The sequence below is a fragment of the Cryptotermes secundus genome, unplaced genomic scaffold (assembly GCF_002891405.2).
Source record: "Cryptotermes secundus unplaced genomic scaffold, Csec_1.0 scaffold144, whole genome shotgun sequence".
Taxonomy (NCBI): domain Eukaryota; kingdom Metazoa; phylum Arthropoda; class Insecta; order Blattodea; family Kalotermitidae; genus Cryptotermes; species Cryptotermes secundus.
The window spans coordinates 1723693-1738792 of record NW_019740655.1 but is presented as its reverse complement, the minus strand read 5'-3'; the positions used below and the strand labels follow the sequence as shown (position 1 = coordinate 1738792).

General features: G+C 38.1%; 1 protein-coding gene across 3 annotated transcripts; it reads left to right on the top strand.

Moving 5' to 3' along the window:
- Positions 1 to 965: 965 nt before the first annotated feature.
- LOC111872373 lies at positions 966 to 10623 on the top strand. 3 transcript variants are annotated; one of them, XM_023866183.1, is made up of 4 exons: positions 966 to 1221; positions 1540 to 2046; positions 5924 to 6155; positions 10225 to 10623. In XM_023866183.1, exons 2-4 carry the CDS (start codon positions 1554 to 1556, stop codon positions 10472 to 10474), a joined length of 975 nt encoding a protein of 324 aa, XP_023721951.1. In that variant the 5' UTR covers positions 966 to 1221; positions 1540 to 1553; the 3' UTR covers positions 10475 to 10623. The 3 variants fall into 3 exon arrangements, with proteins under 3 accessions (XP_023721951.1, XP_023721952.1, XP_023721950.1); XM_023866184.1 differs by having other exon boundaries at positions 1425 to 2046; XM_023866182.1 differs by having other exon boundaries at positions 966 to 2046.
- The last annotated feature ends 4477 nt before the right edge of the window (positions 10624 to 15100 follow it).

The following is a 15100-nucleotide window of genomic DNA, read 5'->3' as shown; positions in this document are numbered from 1 at the left end:
TTTGATTTTGGAACGACTTCTTAGAAAACTTTTAGGCATAAAGTGCTGTGATAAAGCTTGAAACTGTTTAAGCGTACTCGTAAAAGAATAAGAAAAAAATCTGACAGTGACCTTAATAGGTCCAAACATGTCGTGGAGCTATCATATTAAAGACTGATAAAACAACACGCCAATAGTCCACGTCCACAAGGCTGCCCCGGGAAATTAAATAGTGCAACAGGGTGCTGAAGTACNGGTATGACTCACGGCAAATTGCAGCCGCGGCGCGCACTTGATTGTACGCACTGTATAAGAAAGATCTGTTCAGTAAGTTAATTTGCTTCAAACTTTTCGACAACTGTCAGTGTCATGTCACTTCGTTGGTACGGTATTTGATAGTCTCGTGGCCAAGCTGGTCCTTGGAACTAAGATTTTTGAAAATCTTGACAGTCCTCAGTAACTATCAACGTCTTATGTCACTTCTGGGGGGTGAACGTTTTTTATTTTGAAAAAATAGATGTACTACGAGTATATACAAAAATAGCCTCAGAAATGACTTTTTAATTTTGAAGAAATAAATGCATCTACAAAAATGTCCTACGAAATGCCCACGCGGCCCTCTTATAAACTCCATATTCTATCATAGCGGTCACCCCGCTGAAACGACTTATACGCAAATAATTCCAATTATTCACGAAAGACTAAGTAGTTATCTATGCTAGTGAGTCACAGGAATGAAGACTGGTTTAGCCTGTAATGCTATAAAGATATAGTCAAACGCATAATGTGCCGATAAGACTTAAATAGACCTTGAAGAAATATATTGCGAAGACACGAGCTGAATTGAAACAAGGAACATTGCCTAATGGCGAACTCTGGTGATGATGGTTATGAACTTCTGGATGGGATTAAATCTTCCGTCCTAGCGCTTTCGGTATAATTCGGCAGATGGCTGTCAGTGCGACTTGTCTGGTAGGGATTATAGGCGGTGTAAGGTGCGTAAGGTGGGTGTACTTTGTCGTACTTGGCGTTTGGCGCTATTGGTTAGTTCGCGCTAGTTAGTAATCTGTGGTGCATGTTGTGTTTTGAATGGAAAGTGTGGGGTATGGAGTTAAAACTTTTTATATTTTTGGCGTTTTAAGTCAGAGTTATTACGTATGTACAACTTTGATGGAAGATAGAGTGGATCACAATAGTCTGTGGTCATTATAACGTGAAAGAGAAAGTTCTTTGTATCCGATGGTTTGTATTGCCTGTTTTTTTCTGTAACGAAGTGTCCCTGTTCGTTCCAATACATATTTTTCTCACATTTCATAGGTCATTGCTCTCAAAGTGAAAAACAAACGTTCAGTAAATTAGTGGCCTATGAAATAATTAAAAGTAAACTGTGAAAGAATTTAGAATAGACCGTTTGTGTTTTGTTTAATATAATATTTGGAATGCAGTTGTAGTGATATCCACCAAAGGATGAACCCTAAGCATTAACAGATCTTACCAGGAAGAAGGACATACGTTGACAATAAGTGAGACAGTAATTAAAGCTTACTGTTTAAATTTCAGCCCATAGATGAGACATGGAGGGTAGGACATCACTTTTCAGGGATTTGACTTTGAAAATTAAAACAGAACCCCCAGAAAACTCAAGTTACAATGAAAGAGTGTTCTTGTCTACAGAGAATGTGACAACAGGCATCAGTAAAGAAAAGTTGGAAGAACTGACTTCTCTTAGAACTGAGGTAGAGAAGTCATGTGGTAACTATTTCCAGTGTCGTCTCCTGTTATCGGCAGTTAAAGAAGTTGCATGTGAAAGTACTTCAAAATTTCCGTTGATTAATCAAAAAGTTCACCAGATCATTGCATCAGAGGAGGTGGCAAGGCTTGCAGACCTTAATTTTGGGGAAACTAATCAGTTACCTGAACCCTTGATGATTCTTGGTTTGGATGACAGTCATAAGTGTGGCTCAAGTACTGTGCTGTCTTATAGTGAGAAGATTGACCTGAAGTCTGTTGTAGAGGACAAACTTTTAAGGAAATGTTCCAGAATTCAGGATTGTATGTGGAATGGAGGTAATGTTATTGTAATGAGAATAGAATTATATAGTTGAATTAAAAAAAAGTGCTGTAACAATATCCATCCAGGTGTTTTTTAGTATGGGACCAAATCTTATGTTTCTTCTCTTTGGATTTGATACCAATTAGTTTTGTTGTAGAGAAGAATATTAAGTACTGAGTATTGACATAGCGGGGACAACTTCTCTTTGCTCCAAGCGGTCAGACCACTACGGGGTGCACTGTGCACCCCTGCTTTCACCTGGCCTCTTCAAGAGAGCCCTCTGCTGAAGTGCCAAAGCCATAACCTGTTTGATTGAGGCCCCACTAATACATATCGTCTTCAACCACGCAGAGCCAAAGATTTATGCCCAACCAGAGCTGGGCTTTAACGTAGTATGTGGTAGGTGGATTTTTCTTGAGTGTAGTGTCATCTGAGAAACCCATTATCAGTAGGTGCCATGTTAATGTACAGTAGCCAGTCAGTGGTCCTGTTACCACTGTACACCGTTTCCTGTCCAAGGCCAGTAGGTCTCCTAGACAGGTTACCCAAAGGCCTTTCAGTGAAGACTGAAGAGAAGAGTAGAATGGATTTGGGACAGAAAATGTTTACATAATGATTAGATTCATTTGATATATGAGTAAAGTCATGAGCAACAGCTATTCACTAATAATATTTTAACTTAAGTGCTTATTTAGTTGTCTGTATTCACATAGAAATGTTTTTGGAGCATCATTTCACTGTGAAACAAAGATGTAAAACCTGGACTCTAACTGAAGGATCTCTTTCTGTTATAATGTATTTGTCCAGGATAGCAATGTTTTTGTTTTGAGTCTGCAGTATGGCAGTTCCTCCTTCACTTAACCTTCTTGGTGAAATTATATTGGTCAACTTCTTGTTCTTGGTTCAGAGTATTTTTATTTATTTTGTTTCTCATTCCTTATCAGACTGTTCATTCTAGCTTACAATTAAAGGACATATTTATTTCAGCACCCTGTTACACTGGTTATTCATTTAATTCACAGAAGCAGTCTGGGAGGTGCAACTTCTTGTTTTGTTCATAGACTAGTGATATGTTGTGTTGTATGTTGCTAAAACCTGGTTAAAATTAGGTCTTTGTGTCACTTTGTTTAAAAGAAATTAAACCCTTTTTGCTTTTTGAACAATATTTTATGTTCCTTATGCTTGGTTGTTTCTTGAATTTAAGCGTGGATTGTGTCTATGAGTGCAAAGTCCTGTTTTAACATTAAGTAGCTATGTAGTACATGAAGGGCATTGACCTTCGGTATGATGTAGTTTTCTGTGAACACATAATGTAATAAGATATTTATGTTTATTATGTAATGTAAGGATAGAGAGAGGGAGAGATAGCGAGTATGTGTGTAAACACAGACACCCACACCAGGTGTAATTTTTGTGAATTGAAATGGTTATTGGAGGTGCTGTGTTTGTTGCTTATATAGTGTTGTGTTGTGAGTATGTGCAGAATACTTTGAGCCACTTAACATTCCCTCCCTCATGGAGCTGAGACCTTCTTGAGAAGCTGCCAATTATGCAGCTACTCAAGAACTTCCCAGCGTTTTATGGAACCCAGATCAATCCAATCCATACCATCTCATCCTATCTCTCTAAGATCCATTTTAATATTGTCCACCTACCTACACCTTGGTCTTCCCAGTGGTGCCATTTAACAATATTATTATTTATATTCTTAAAAGTATAGCTTATGTTACAATTTCCTATGAATTTATATGTGTCAACAAACTACAGGTTCATCGTTCATTAACATTTTACATGTGTTGTGTTGCAGCCTTATATCTTTGTTTAATATGAGACTTATTCTAGTCATGAGTAGTGTGCATCATGCATTTCATTTTTATAGACAGTTTATTGTGAAGAACTGCAAATTGTGTGGGTCTTTGTATGTCACTATGTCTATATTGCATATCCCCCTAATAGATTTGAACCAGCTGATGGCTTTCAAGGAAACTTGATATGATGCTATTAGAGGCAGTCTGTCCATGGCATTAATCATATTGACATGGCAGCTGTTTGTGCTTGTGGTGTGGGAGCTACCATAGTGCCACTTAATGTACNCAGCTGATGGCTTTCAAGGAAACTTGATATGATGCTATTAGAGGCAATCTGTCCATGGCACCTTTTCATTTCTTAGTATTAATCATATTGACATGGCAGCTGTTTGTACTTGTGGTGTGGGAGCTACCATAGTGCCACTTAATGTAAGGTCTTAAGAAGTTCTGGAATTGTATGTGGTAATAATGAGATCTTTGAGAAGTATGTAGTTCTTATTAAAGGAAGTTTTTTGTAGAATATAAAAAAGAGCAAGGTTATTGTGCAGAATGTACATTTAGATTTTGATCTAATGCCATGACGAAGACCTGTTAGAGGTAGGTGTATGAAATTTTGTATGCAGATAGAACAAAGGCATGCCTTTTTTATGTATGAAATGTTGTTTATTTGTGAGAAATTATAAACATGCTGATGGTGGAAAATACGTCTCAGAGGTTCTTACTAGAACATCTTGTTTTCTTCCAAAGCATTTACAGTATGAAAGTGGATGAAGGATAACCTGTTCTGTGGTAGGGTGAACCACAGTGGAATGTAATGTCTGAAGAGTATAGTCCTCTGAGTTGTAATGCTGTGTAGTTCAGAGAAAGCCCAATTTTTCAGGCAGAAACAGGCTTGCAAACTTGCTGCCTGCTTCTGCTTGTTTCTTGCTTCACTTAACCTTTTATCTGAAGATGGAGGTGCTATGTTCCTCCGAAACATCATGCTTTCTCCATCCTACAAAGTGTTAAAACCCAGAAGTCTATAGTCACCACTGTGAAAATCTCAAATGAAATATACTCTCTAATCATTTTTTCCCTCTCACTCCCACTTTGGAGCAAAGGGCTGATTTCTCAGTTTCATTTATCATTTTTACAGACGGTAGGACTCCTTGGATGGGTGATCAGCTCGTTGCAAGGCCTTTACCTAAACACAGGACAACACAAACAATAATTGCATACCCACCCCAAACATCCACGCCTTATGTGGGATTTGAACCCACGATCCCGGCTTCCAAGCAAGCGAAGACAGTACATGCCTTAGACCACTCGGCTACCATGACTGGCTCTCTGATCATTAGGAATATGTTATTAGAAAAATGTATTATATTATGGTATTAGACGATCATACCACAGCATGCAAACAAAGATAGATCCAGAATTTGTAACTGAATGCATGAATTGAAATTTGGATGTTAGAATGTGAAATAAATGTTTTTAATTCATAAGTCCATATCCAGTATGTGCCTGATTTATTTGCTAGCTGTGAAAGAGTGACATAAATATTATATTTTAGCGTCATGTACAATGCACACAGTAACAGGAGCAAAACACAACACAGAACACGATACACAAATGTATGTAGGAAGAATGCTCACATAAAAGAGGACTGGCGTAATTCGCGTGTTTGAGTGCGACGTAGGATGAATCCTGAAAAGCTTTATTATTTAGAATTCATCGACATATATGACGAATACAGATTTTAGTCATTTTAGAATGAAGACATCATGGCATGCAGTACAATAGTTTAACGTGCATAAAGACACCTGAGGATGGCACATTAGTGCTGAAACATGTAGTGTGGAAGTCAAGAATAAGGTGAAAAAGTGTATACACTGTAAGACGGTTAGCATTACCATGGAGTGACATAAATCAACATTCAGATGCAGGCCTCCTGTTTATGGTACTGTGCTTGGAGTTGGCCAACACTCTTTATTTTAATTGGCTGTGGTGAAAAGGAAAGATCACTCAATAGAAAGGAAACTGAACCTATTAGCCTAGAAGATAGAGGAGTTGTGTTATATCAAAAGATTCTTTTTTCTTTTAGGAAAGGAGTTGTCACAGAAAATGAGAATTCATAAGGATATTCTTTCTTCTGACAAATTTGAGTTTGTAAGATCAGCACATTCACAGATTAAGGAGTGGTATGAGAATTCATTGGCAGTCAGAGGCCTCATAAAGGAACTGGTTGACATGCGGTTGGCACTCTCAGAGACCATCAGGATAGAGGCAATCCCATGGTTTGAAGCCAAATGTGAAAGTTTGGAACTTGAGGCAAAGTAAGTGGAATTGAATTACTAATACATTGCAGGATTTTGTGTCAAATGTAGGAAGTCATATTTTCTTTCAACTGGAATATATATATTGTCACTTGTTAGTGACTAGACACCACGTTTGGAGTGAATAATAAGATTTATTGAGTGCTTATAACTTGTAACTTACAGTCTCACACATTTACACACTCAATAAATCACTACAGCTACAGCATACACAAAGTCTTCTGTTTTTCCGTCATCACTACATGTTGCTAGGTAACTGCTGCTGACACTGGAGATTCCTCACAACCAACAGTGAACCTCCACTGCTCGCTTACAACTCATGACTAACTGCTAACCATAAACTCTGGCCTCCATCAGACTAACTTCAATCCAATCCAGCAAATTGCTGCTGGCCTTTGCCAGCACAGTTGTTCTTGGTTTCAGGCCCCATTGGGACCCCTGACAATATTTTTCGTTCCTTTGAGACTTTTATGAATTTTTAAATGGGGCCTTCTCTTTGATGAGAGGAGGTGTCTGTTTATTACTGGTCATTCCTCTACTGCTGGGGAGTTGCCTGCCACTGAATAACAAACCAGACCATTTCAATAAATTGCTGCTGGCCCTCACCAGCACAGCAGTTCTTGGTTCTGAGTCCCACATGACTCACTGACTCCTCAACTGACTACATTTTTCCATTAGACTTCGCTGTATAGTCTCTGCATGGATTGCATAGAAAACACTGCTTACAACCGTTTGTCTGTTGTTGCGTGTGGATTCTTTGCTGCAGAAAGTGTTTACTACACCATTGCCTATCACTGTCTGCCTGTACTCATTCCACTATACAGGCTTTCAGCTGTCATGTCCCGCACGTCATACAGCATGCATTTAGATTCATTAAAATTGAGTTGCACAATTTTGATAGTGTAAGTCAAATTACGAACTGAACTGTGTGAAATAATGTCAGTTTGTGGGTATATTTATTCAGTATTCTAGATTTTTAAAGTTGTGCATGAGGAAACCATGTTAAATGTTTTTAAAATTACAACCCAAGTAAATTCCTTGAAATTTTCACAAAACTGCATCTTTTCCTTGTAAGTTAAATATTTTGACTGTCATCTGATGTACTTTCATGTTTGTCAAAATACCTAGCAGCCCAAAAGACAGAAGTTTCGCAGATGTCGCACATATCAGTGGATGGATGAATGTATAGGGGTGTGTACAGCTATTGCTGTGCAATAGGTGAATAAACAACAGTGTTATGCAACCTGTTTATAGGCATTGGATCAGTAAACATGTTCCCACAGCAGTGAATACAAACACAATAGAGTTACTGTAGGGAATGGTGTTTCCTACTCGGTTCGTTCAAAGTGGTTATAAGGAAGACAACCGGGGTAACTCAGTTAGTGAGTAGTAGGCAAGAGTGAGTCAATGAGTGAGTGAGCACCAGCAGAGTTACTCCCCAATAGAGGGGGAGTGACCAACAGTAGTCAGACCCCTACTCTCTTTGAAAAGGAGGCCTCATTTCAAAGCATGTGAAAGTCTGGAAAGAACAAAAATATGGTCATGGGTCCTGATAGGGCCCAAAACCAAGAACAATTGTGCTGACTAGGACCAGCAGCAATTTACTGGACTGGACCCAGTTCGTTGTCAATAGTCAGTTGAGAGTTGAGTTCTGCATAGGAGGCTGTGAAGATAGAACCTGAGTGAGTGAAGCTGAAGAATCTCCACTGTTCAAGCTGTTTCCAGGGAATGGCTGATGAAGACACAGCAGGCTGCATAAAGTCTTAGCAGATGCTGTGGTGATTTGTAAAATGTGGACATTAGCAATGGTGCTGTAAGTTCTTGAAGTTCTGAGTCAGATGTATGAGTGGTCAATATTTCTGTTCACCAATCCATACCCAGTCTATAGTCACACACATACATGTGACAGTATATTTAATTTGATTTATGATAATTTTCTTACATTCATGTAACACATATTCATTCATTCATCAGTAATCTGTCAGATGACAGGTCCACAGTCTCTTCCAAAACGGTTTCTCCACTTAATGCGATCTTCTGTTTTTGCAAAGAGACTATCCAGGAATAGTGATAATGTGGTAGTTTTTCCATTTGCTTTCCACATCGCAGTAACACATATANGCTTTTCTGTCATGTAAGATAAAAATGAGAATGTGTTATTTTATGTCAGTTTAATGAACTGTGAGATAACCCATTTCAGCTTTGTTCATGTTATAAGGTTATACATTACACATGTTTAACATAATTACTGGCATTTTTTCACACGAGTGTCATGAGTTTCTAAAATTCCTATGCTATAGAAGTTTATTTTCATGTTTTTGAACCACGTGTACACACATTTGTCAATTAACTGGCACTACAACATCTGTTTATTATTAAAACCTTGTATGACTGTTGTTTGTACCAAAGAGACAGTAGTCTGAGGTGGCTTCTGAGGACTTTTGCTTTTATAAGACACTGATGCTCTTCCAAAATTTGCTCATTTACCCCTTGATTATAATAAATTTCCATCCTCTAATGCTCTTTGAAGTTACAGTTTTATCAGTTCTTTCCACAAAGGAAGACCATAAATATGGCTCAGTAGACCTACGTGTAGACCAAAAGATACTTAGGGTTTCCTTTGAGTCAAGCATATGAAAAGTAATGTAGCAGTTCTGCAGCACAGTTTTCTTAGATGGTCGACCAACATTATCACATAAATTAATTGTGAAGTACAGGTGAAAACTGCTCCATACAGTCTAATCGTACCCTCTCATACTGTTACCCAAAGTTTCATTTTGAAAAGATGTCAGGGGCCTAGACCATTTTATATAGGAGTCAGTGTAATCATCATAAAATTAGGAAAGAGTCATTTATTGCATAGATATCTTGACACTCAAATGAAATTTGATTGATCCAGTGACTGATGAACAATGACATGTGCATCATACATGTTGCTGGTTTTATTTTGCACCATTTTGCCTGATTTGTAGAACCACTTCTGGTATAATGAATATTGGTTCTAAAGATGTTCTTCATTGTTTATTAGCCAAATCCAAACAGTTGATATCATAGTCATAGTGATGTGAATTTTTATCCTGCTTGGTATCATGAATACAATTGGTTTGTAAAATAAGCAGTTTCTGCAGTCAGTCTGCTGACTTCCATCTACTGTGATATGATGCCGTACAGGCTGGTAGAAGTTCACTGATGTTTAGGAGGAATGTATTGCCTCCATCTTCAGAGTTGAAGAGGAAGTCAAGTAAGCAACAAACAAAAAGCTCTGATCCTGAAGATGGAGGCAGTACATTTCTCCAAAACTTCAGTAAACTTCTACCAAGCTACATGACATGAATTCACATCCCAGAAGCTAGTACACCTTTATAGTTATTATTATTATTATTATTATTAGAGGGGGTGGGTTTCCCCATGCACTTAGACCAGTTATTGGTCCATTGTGCGTCCCCCTATAATTTCTATTGTCGCCATACCCTACCGGTACTGGTGCGTGCTGTCAGCCCCGTTCAGCCGAGGTTGGCCCTCAGTACCTGCCACCAGAGGCATTGGAAACTACTTGGATGGGAAACTTGTTGCCTAATTTTGCTCAGAGGTCTCCTAGAGACATGAGGATCTTTTATGTGCCATATATCTATGACACGGGACCCACAGCTTAAAATCCCTCCCGGAGGACTTGTTCCCTGAATTTTTCTGCCCTTAAAAATTCCACGACCTCCGCCGGGTTTGAACCCACGTACCTTGAGTTATGAGGTGGGAACGTTACCCCTAGACTACAGAGACCGCTCACCTTTATAGTTACTGCAATGAGAACCTCAAATCCAAAATTTATTATGTTAACTTTTGCAAGTGTCCAGTTGTGTACCTAAGAACATTTGAATTATGGCTTTAGACCACCGAATATTAGTATGGCAGTTTATAACTTATTACACCTTTCAGCTTTTCCCTAGGTTCATTCTGTATTGTAATTACAGACCCATTGCTTTATTTGCACTCTTATTTGGGGTGTTATAAGAGTTCTTTCATGTTCTTTTGTTTCTAATGTTTCTAACTTTTTTTTTTTATATAATTCCAGGATTTTGGAGCTACAAATTTTGGTTGACATACTCAGTGAAAATCCAAATATGCCTGAAGCAATGAAAAAAATTGATGATTATTCACATACTCTCTATGGAGAAATGGAATTGGAGCTGGAAAAACTTAAGAATGATGAGATAATTTACGATAAACTCACAGGCACAGAATATTATGATGTATTAAAAAAATATAAACGGTTGAAGCAAGAGTTAGATAATAAAACATTGATTTTAAATGAGTTATCATAACATGTTTATGGTAAGAGGATTACAGTCTTCTGTGTTGCAGTGCCATGTAATTTGGAAAAGGCCTGACATTTCAGAGAAAATACTGTCTTCATCTTTGGGGTTGAAGGGTGAGCCGAGCAAGAAACCAACAGGAAGCAATCGGCAAGCCGTCCCCCTATAATTTCTATTGTCGTCATTCTTCCTACTGTCTTCTTGCTTGACTCATTCTTTGTCCCTGAATGTGAAAGCAATATGTTCCTCCAAAATGTTTGGTCATTTCAGAACTGCGAAGCTTTACAATCCAGGAGACAAAATTCTTCATAGTCCCCACTGTGAGAACCTCAAATCTAACATGTTTATGTTAATTTACTGAGTATAACTTGACTAGTGCTATGTAAGATGCCACTTCCTCACGCTGTTTCCTTACTCGCGTATTTTTATGCCCTGAAGATGGAGGCGATACATTCCTCCGAAACGTCGGTTTACACAATATCTACACGCCACCACATCCCAGATAACAGTATTCCAAGTTTGTCCCTGCACTGAAAGATGATAAATTGGAGTTGTAAAGTATATCCACCATTTTTATGTCATGCTTGAAGACAGAAAATATTCTGAACAGTACTCTGTCCTAAACAGAGTACAGTAATTTGTAAATGACTATTGGTCACTTCCCTTCCAGTTTCTTGCTCATATCATTCCATATGACAGTAAAGAAAGCAGTCTTCTGGGATTTGGCACCGTGTATATGTGGTGTTAACTGTCAAGCAGTCTGCTTGACCGTGTCTCACGGTGTTGTCGCTTGCAGATTTACTTATACTTCTTCAACCCTGAAGATGGGGGCGATACGTTCCTCCGAAACGTCGGTTAACACCACATATACACGGTGCCAAATCCCAGAAGACTGCTTTCTTCATAGTCACCGCCGTGAAAGCCTCAAATCTTACATATGACAGTAGTTTAACCCAAACAACTCAATAACATTTAACTGCATTCACATAACAGAAAATTAATTTAGGTTGCATATATATAAGCCATTTATGTACTGCTACATATATTAATAAAGAAAAGGTTTAGTACCATTTTCAGAGCAAGTAAAATAGGGCATATTATTGTTAGCTGTGCCCAACAATTATGTCAGGACATCATAGTAAGAATGCCTGAATACAATCCCTTGCATTGAAATAGTTAACATGCTTCAAACACCTCAAAATCAGATGTTATACCATGTGCAAATTTAGACATTTGTGCAAGTAATGTATTGACCCAGCCACAGCTAATGAACAGCAAATGCATTTACTGATTATAACTATAGAAAATTTAGCGTAAGCATCAACTGCGTGCTGTTATACTGCCATACAGTTCAATCTGATTCTTTTAAATTTGTTCACTTCTTGTGAGATTTCTATCAAAACTGTAAACACTACAAGGACTTGGTCTGAGGCATTAGAACATGTCTGGAAAGTATACTGTTGGGCTCTAAGCAATTGATTAAAAAATCTTTTTCTCTAAGTACTGTAGGAAAAATTGTGATGAAATCTTCAGTTCAAAATCTCTTTGCCAGTTACACTCTTCCAGCTAGCTTGTAATTCTGCCTCAATGATCAAATAAAATTTTTCTGCTTATTGTTCTTGAAAGATGCTCTCTTCTTCTTCTTCAAACCTCCATTTCTTTGTTTTACCATTTTCAGCCATATATTTTTTTCAGAAAAATGAACAGGTTCACATATGATGTGGACATTTAATAATTTCTGCATGACAGCCTTATGAATTCTTAGTATTATAGTGAGCTCCAGCTGCATTTACAGGTAACAATGCACAGCAACAAAATATATCATGTAAGATTTGAGGTTCTCACGATGGTGACTATGAAGAATGCTGGCCTCTGGAATGGGGCACCATGTAGATGTTGTGTGAACCAACGTTTCGGAGGAGCATATCGCCTCATCTTCAGGCTTTAAAAAATCCGCAAGCTAGGAACCAGTGTGAGCAGGTAGCTGCAGACAGTACCAGTCAGGCACCCTGAAGATGGAGGTGATACATTCCTCCAAAATGTCGGTTTACATAATATCTACATGGTGCCACATCCAAAAAGATGACATTCTTCAAAATAAATCATGTTCTCAAGGTCACGGTACAAACAGTGAAAAATGAGTGTGGTTGGAAACTGAAAACTTTGAGCTACAGCTAGCAATTGAACAGTTATTTTGGCTGGCATTAAACACAGATGTCGCAGTTTAATTCTGTGGCTGTAAATCACTACAATTTCTTCTGGCAGTTCATTTTATTCTAGGAGCCATGGGATTTAGAAATACAGACATTGGTTTACCAAGAACAGCAATTTAATATTAACATATTTATGTATGTTAATGTACAATAGATTAGTTGTGTATTGGACCGAGGAAAGAAGTGAATACATTGTCACTTTTCTTATCTTTTGTGTTTGTAGATTTGTAAACCAATAACATTTTTTCTCTTATTTCTATGTACTCATTGGAAATTACATAAGATAATCAGTCTGGAGAATTCAGTGTCATGTTATTTATATACTCATCTGGTATTTATATGTACTTCAGCGTTTCCTTCATCCTTTCTAAAACTAAATGAAGACAATAAGGAAAGGGGATTGTTATCTATCCAATCTAATGACACTACGGGCCATTGGGGCCCAAGGCCAAATACTTTGTTTTCAGCCATCACATTTACCAGCCTTTGACCTCTAGTTTTGACAGTGTAGCAGGTTTTGGTTGCCGTACACTAAGAAGAATACAAGAAATTCTTCACGTTTCTGGAAACCAAAAGTTCATTTCACTGTAGCCCCAAGGAGGTGGCCATTGAACACTGTTATGAGCCAAATGAATTCAGCGCACACCCTCATCTTAAAGTGACATTTTTAACATGCTCATATTGTATGGCGAGGGATTCTTAGTCCCACACCCAAACCCCATTCTGGAAGATTACCTCTTGTTAAGTAGATTCTAAAGGGTTCCGATGATGGTGGATGGCAGTGTAACAGGACACTAAAATGACTGTCATTTTCCTGTGTTGACATGCATTCCTGTTTACTGATTTCGTGTTATTCTCTGTCTGTGAAGAGAAGACTAAGAGGTTGGTGTGAATTGGCCGCTAGCCTGGGAACCAGTCAGTTGAGTTGTCAGTTCACAGGAATTCTGGCAGATAAAAAAATATTGAAATAAAATCTTCAGATTCACCCCGAAATACCTACTCAAACTGGGGAACAATAAAACATGGAGTTCACCAGGGGTCAATTTTACGGCCTTTCTTTTCATAATCAATATAAATGATCTGCATCCTACACTAAACACCTCATCGATGCCCATGCTATTTGTTGATGACACTAGTGTCATTTCTAGTAAAAATTTAGATCATGTCCATGTCCAACGCATCAATCGCGGGACAATTTTTGGTCAATATCATAGACCTATAAGGAAATTATATGTGAAAAGCATGTAAATTCACTTGTAATATAATATGATTTATTCAGGTTTTGAAGGGAAAATACATATTAAAGTAGTCTGTACTTTCAGTGTATGTTGCTTTTACAACAAGCATCATGTGTCATGTTAATTTTACCAATATTTTTGTTTAAAGCAAGGTATGACGATAGGAGGGGGTGGTAGATCACTGGCAGTTTTGCCACTGAAAAGTCGATCACAACCTGTTTGAAGTTGGACATGCCTGATTTAGATGATGTCTGCTTGCTATCAAACAAAGTTCTCTTTCTATTCTTCTAATTTCCCCCTGAATCGAATTTTGATGTGATTCTGTCATACTAAATATTTGAAATGTGTCACATTTTCAAAGGATCTATTACCTATCTTTATGTTATGATATTGTCCTGCATTCTGGTGATGAGATAGCAACATGGNAAAGCTCTAGATCGCATTAAGTGGAGGAATTGTTTTGAAAGAGACTGTGGGCCTGTCGTCTTGACAGATTACTGATGATGATGATGATTATCTCCCAATAGATTTACATTGTCAGCATAGACCAGCAGGTGATGTGTTCCATTTAATTTCAGGTCCACCTGGTTTTCTGGTATCTTCCTAATGTCATACTCTAAAGCAAAATTAAAAAGCAGTGACCATAAAGCATCTCGTTCTAGACCTTTTTTTTCCTTGGCACTACAGCCCCAGTTGGCCTAGGCCTACCTCCATGAACTTCTCCGTTCACTTCGGTTTTCCTAGATCTTACACATTCGATAGGACTTCTTGGGCGGGTGATCAGCTTGTCGCAAGGCCTCTACCTGTACACAAACACAGAAAAACACAAACTAAACAACCATGCCCTGAGTTGCTTTCGAACCCACTATTCCGGTTTCCAAGCGAGAGAAGACAGTACATTCCTTAGACCGCTCGGCTACCGTGACCGGCTTCTAGACCAGTGTTCCGCAACCAGTGTGCCGTCACAAGGTGAAAGGTGTGACGCGAACTTTTACCTATTGTAAGAAATTAATTGTCGAATTTAATTAGTTTTATTTCATCCCATTTACCGTGTTTCATATGCTTGTATTTTATTCTCAGCCACTGCACTGATTAAATAAGATGATGCTTGTTTATTCTTTATTGCATGCCGTGATTTTTTATGTACAGTAATGTTGTATTCTAAGAAATTAAACGTAAATATT

Bases quoted from the DNA above. Each gene is read 5' to 3' on its own strand.
- LOC111872373 (XM_023866183.1), top strand. From the start codon at position 1,554: ATGGAGGGTAGGACATCACTTTTCAGGGATTTGACTTTGAAAATTAAA. The intron at 2,047-5,923 runs GTAATGTTATTG...TTTTTCTTTTAG, and splicing joins GGATTGTATGTGGAATGGAG to GAAAGGAGTTGTCACAGAAA. The intron at 6,156-10,224 runs GTAAGTGGAATT...ATATAATTCCAG, and splicing joins AGTTTGGAACTTGAGGCAAA to GATTTTGGAGCTACAAATTT.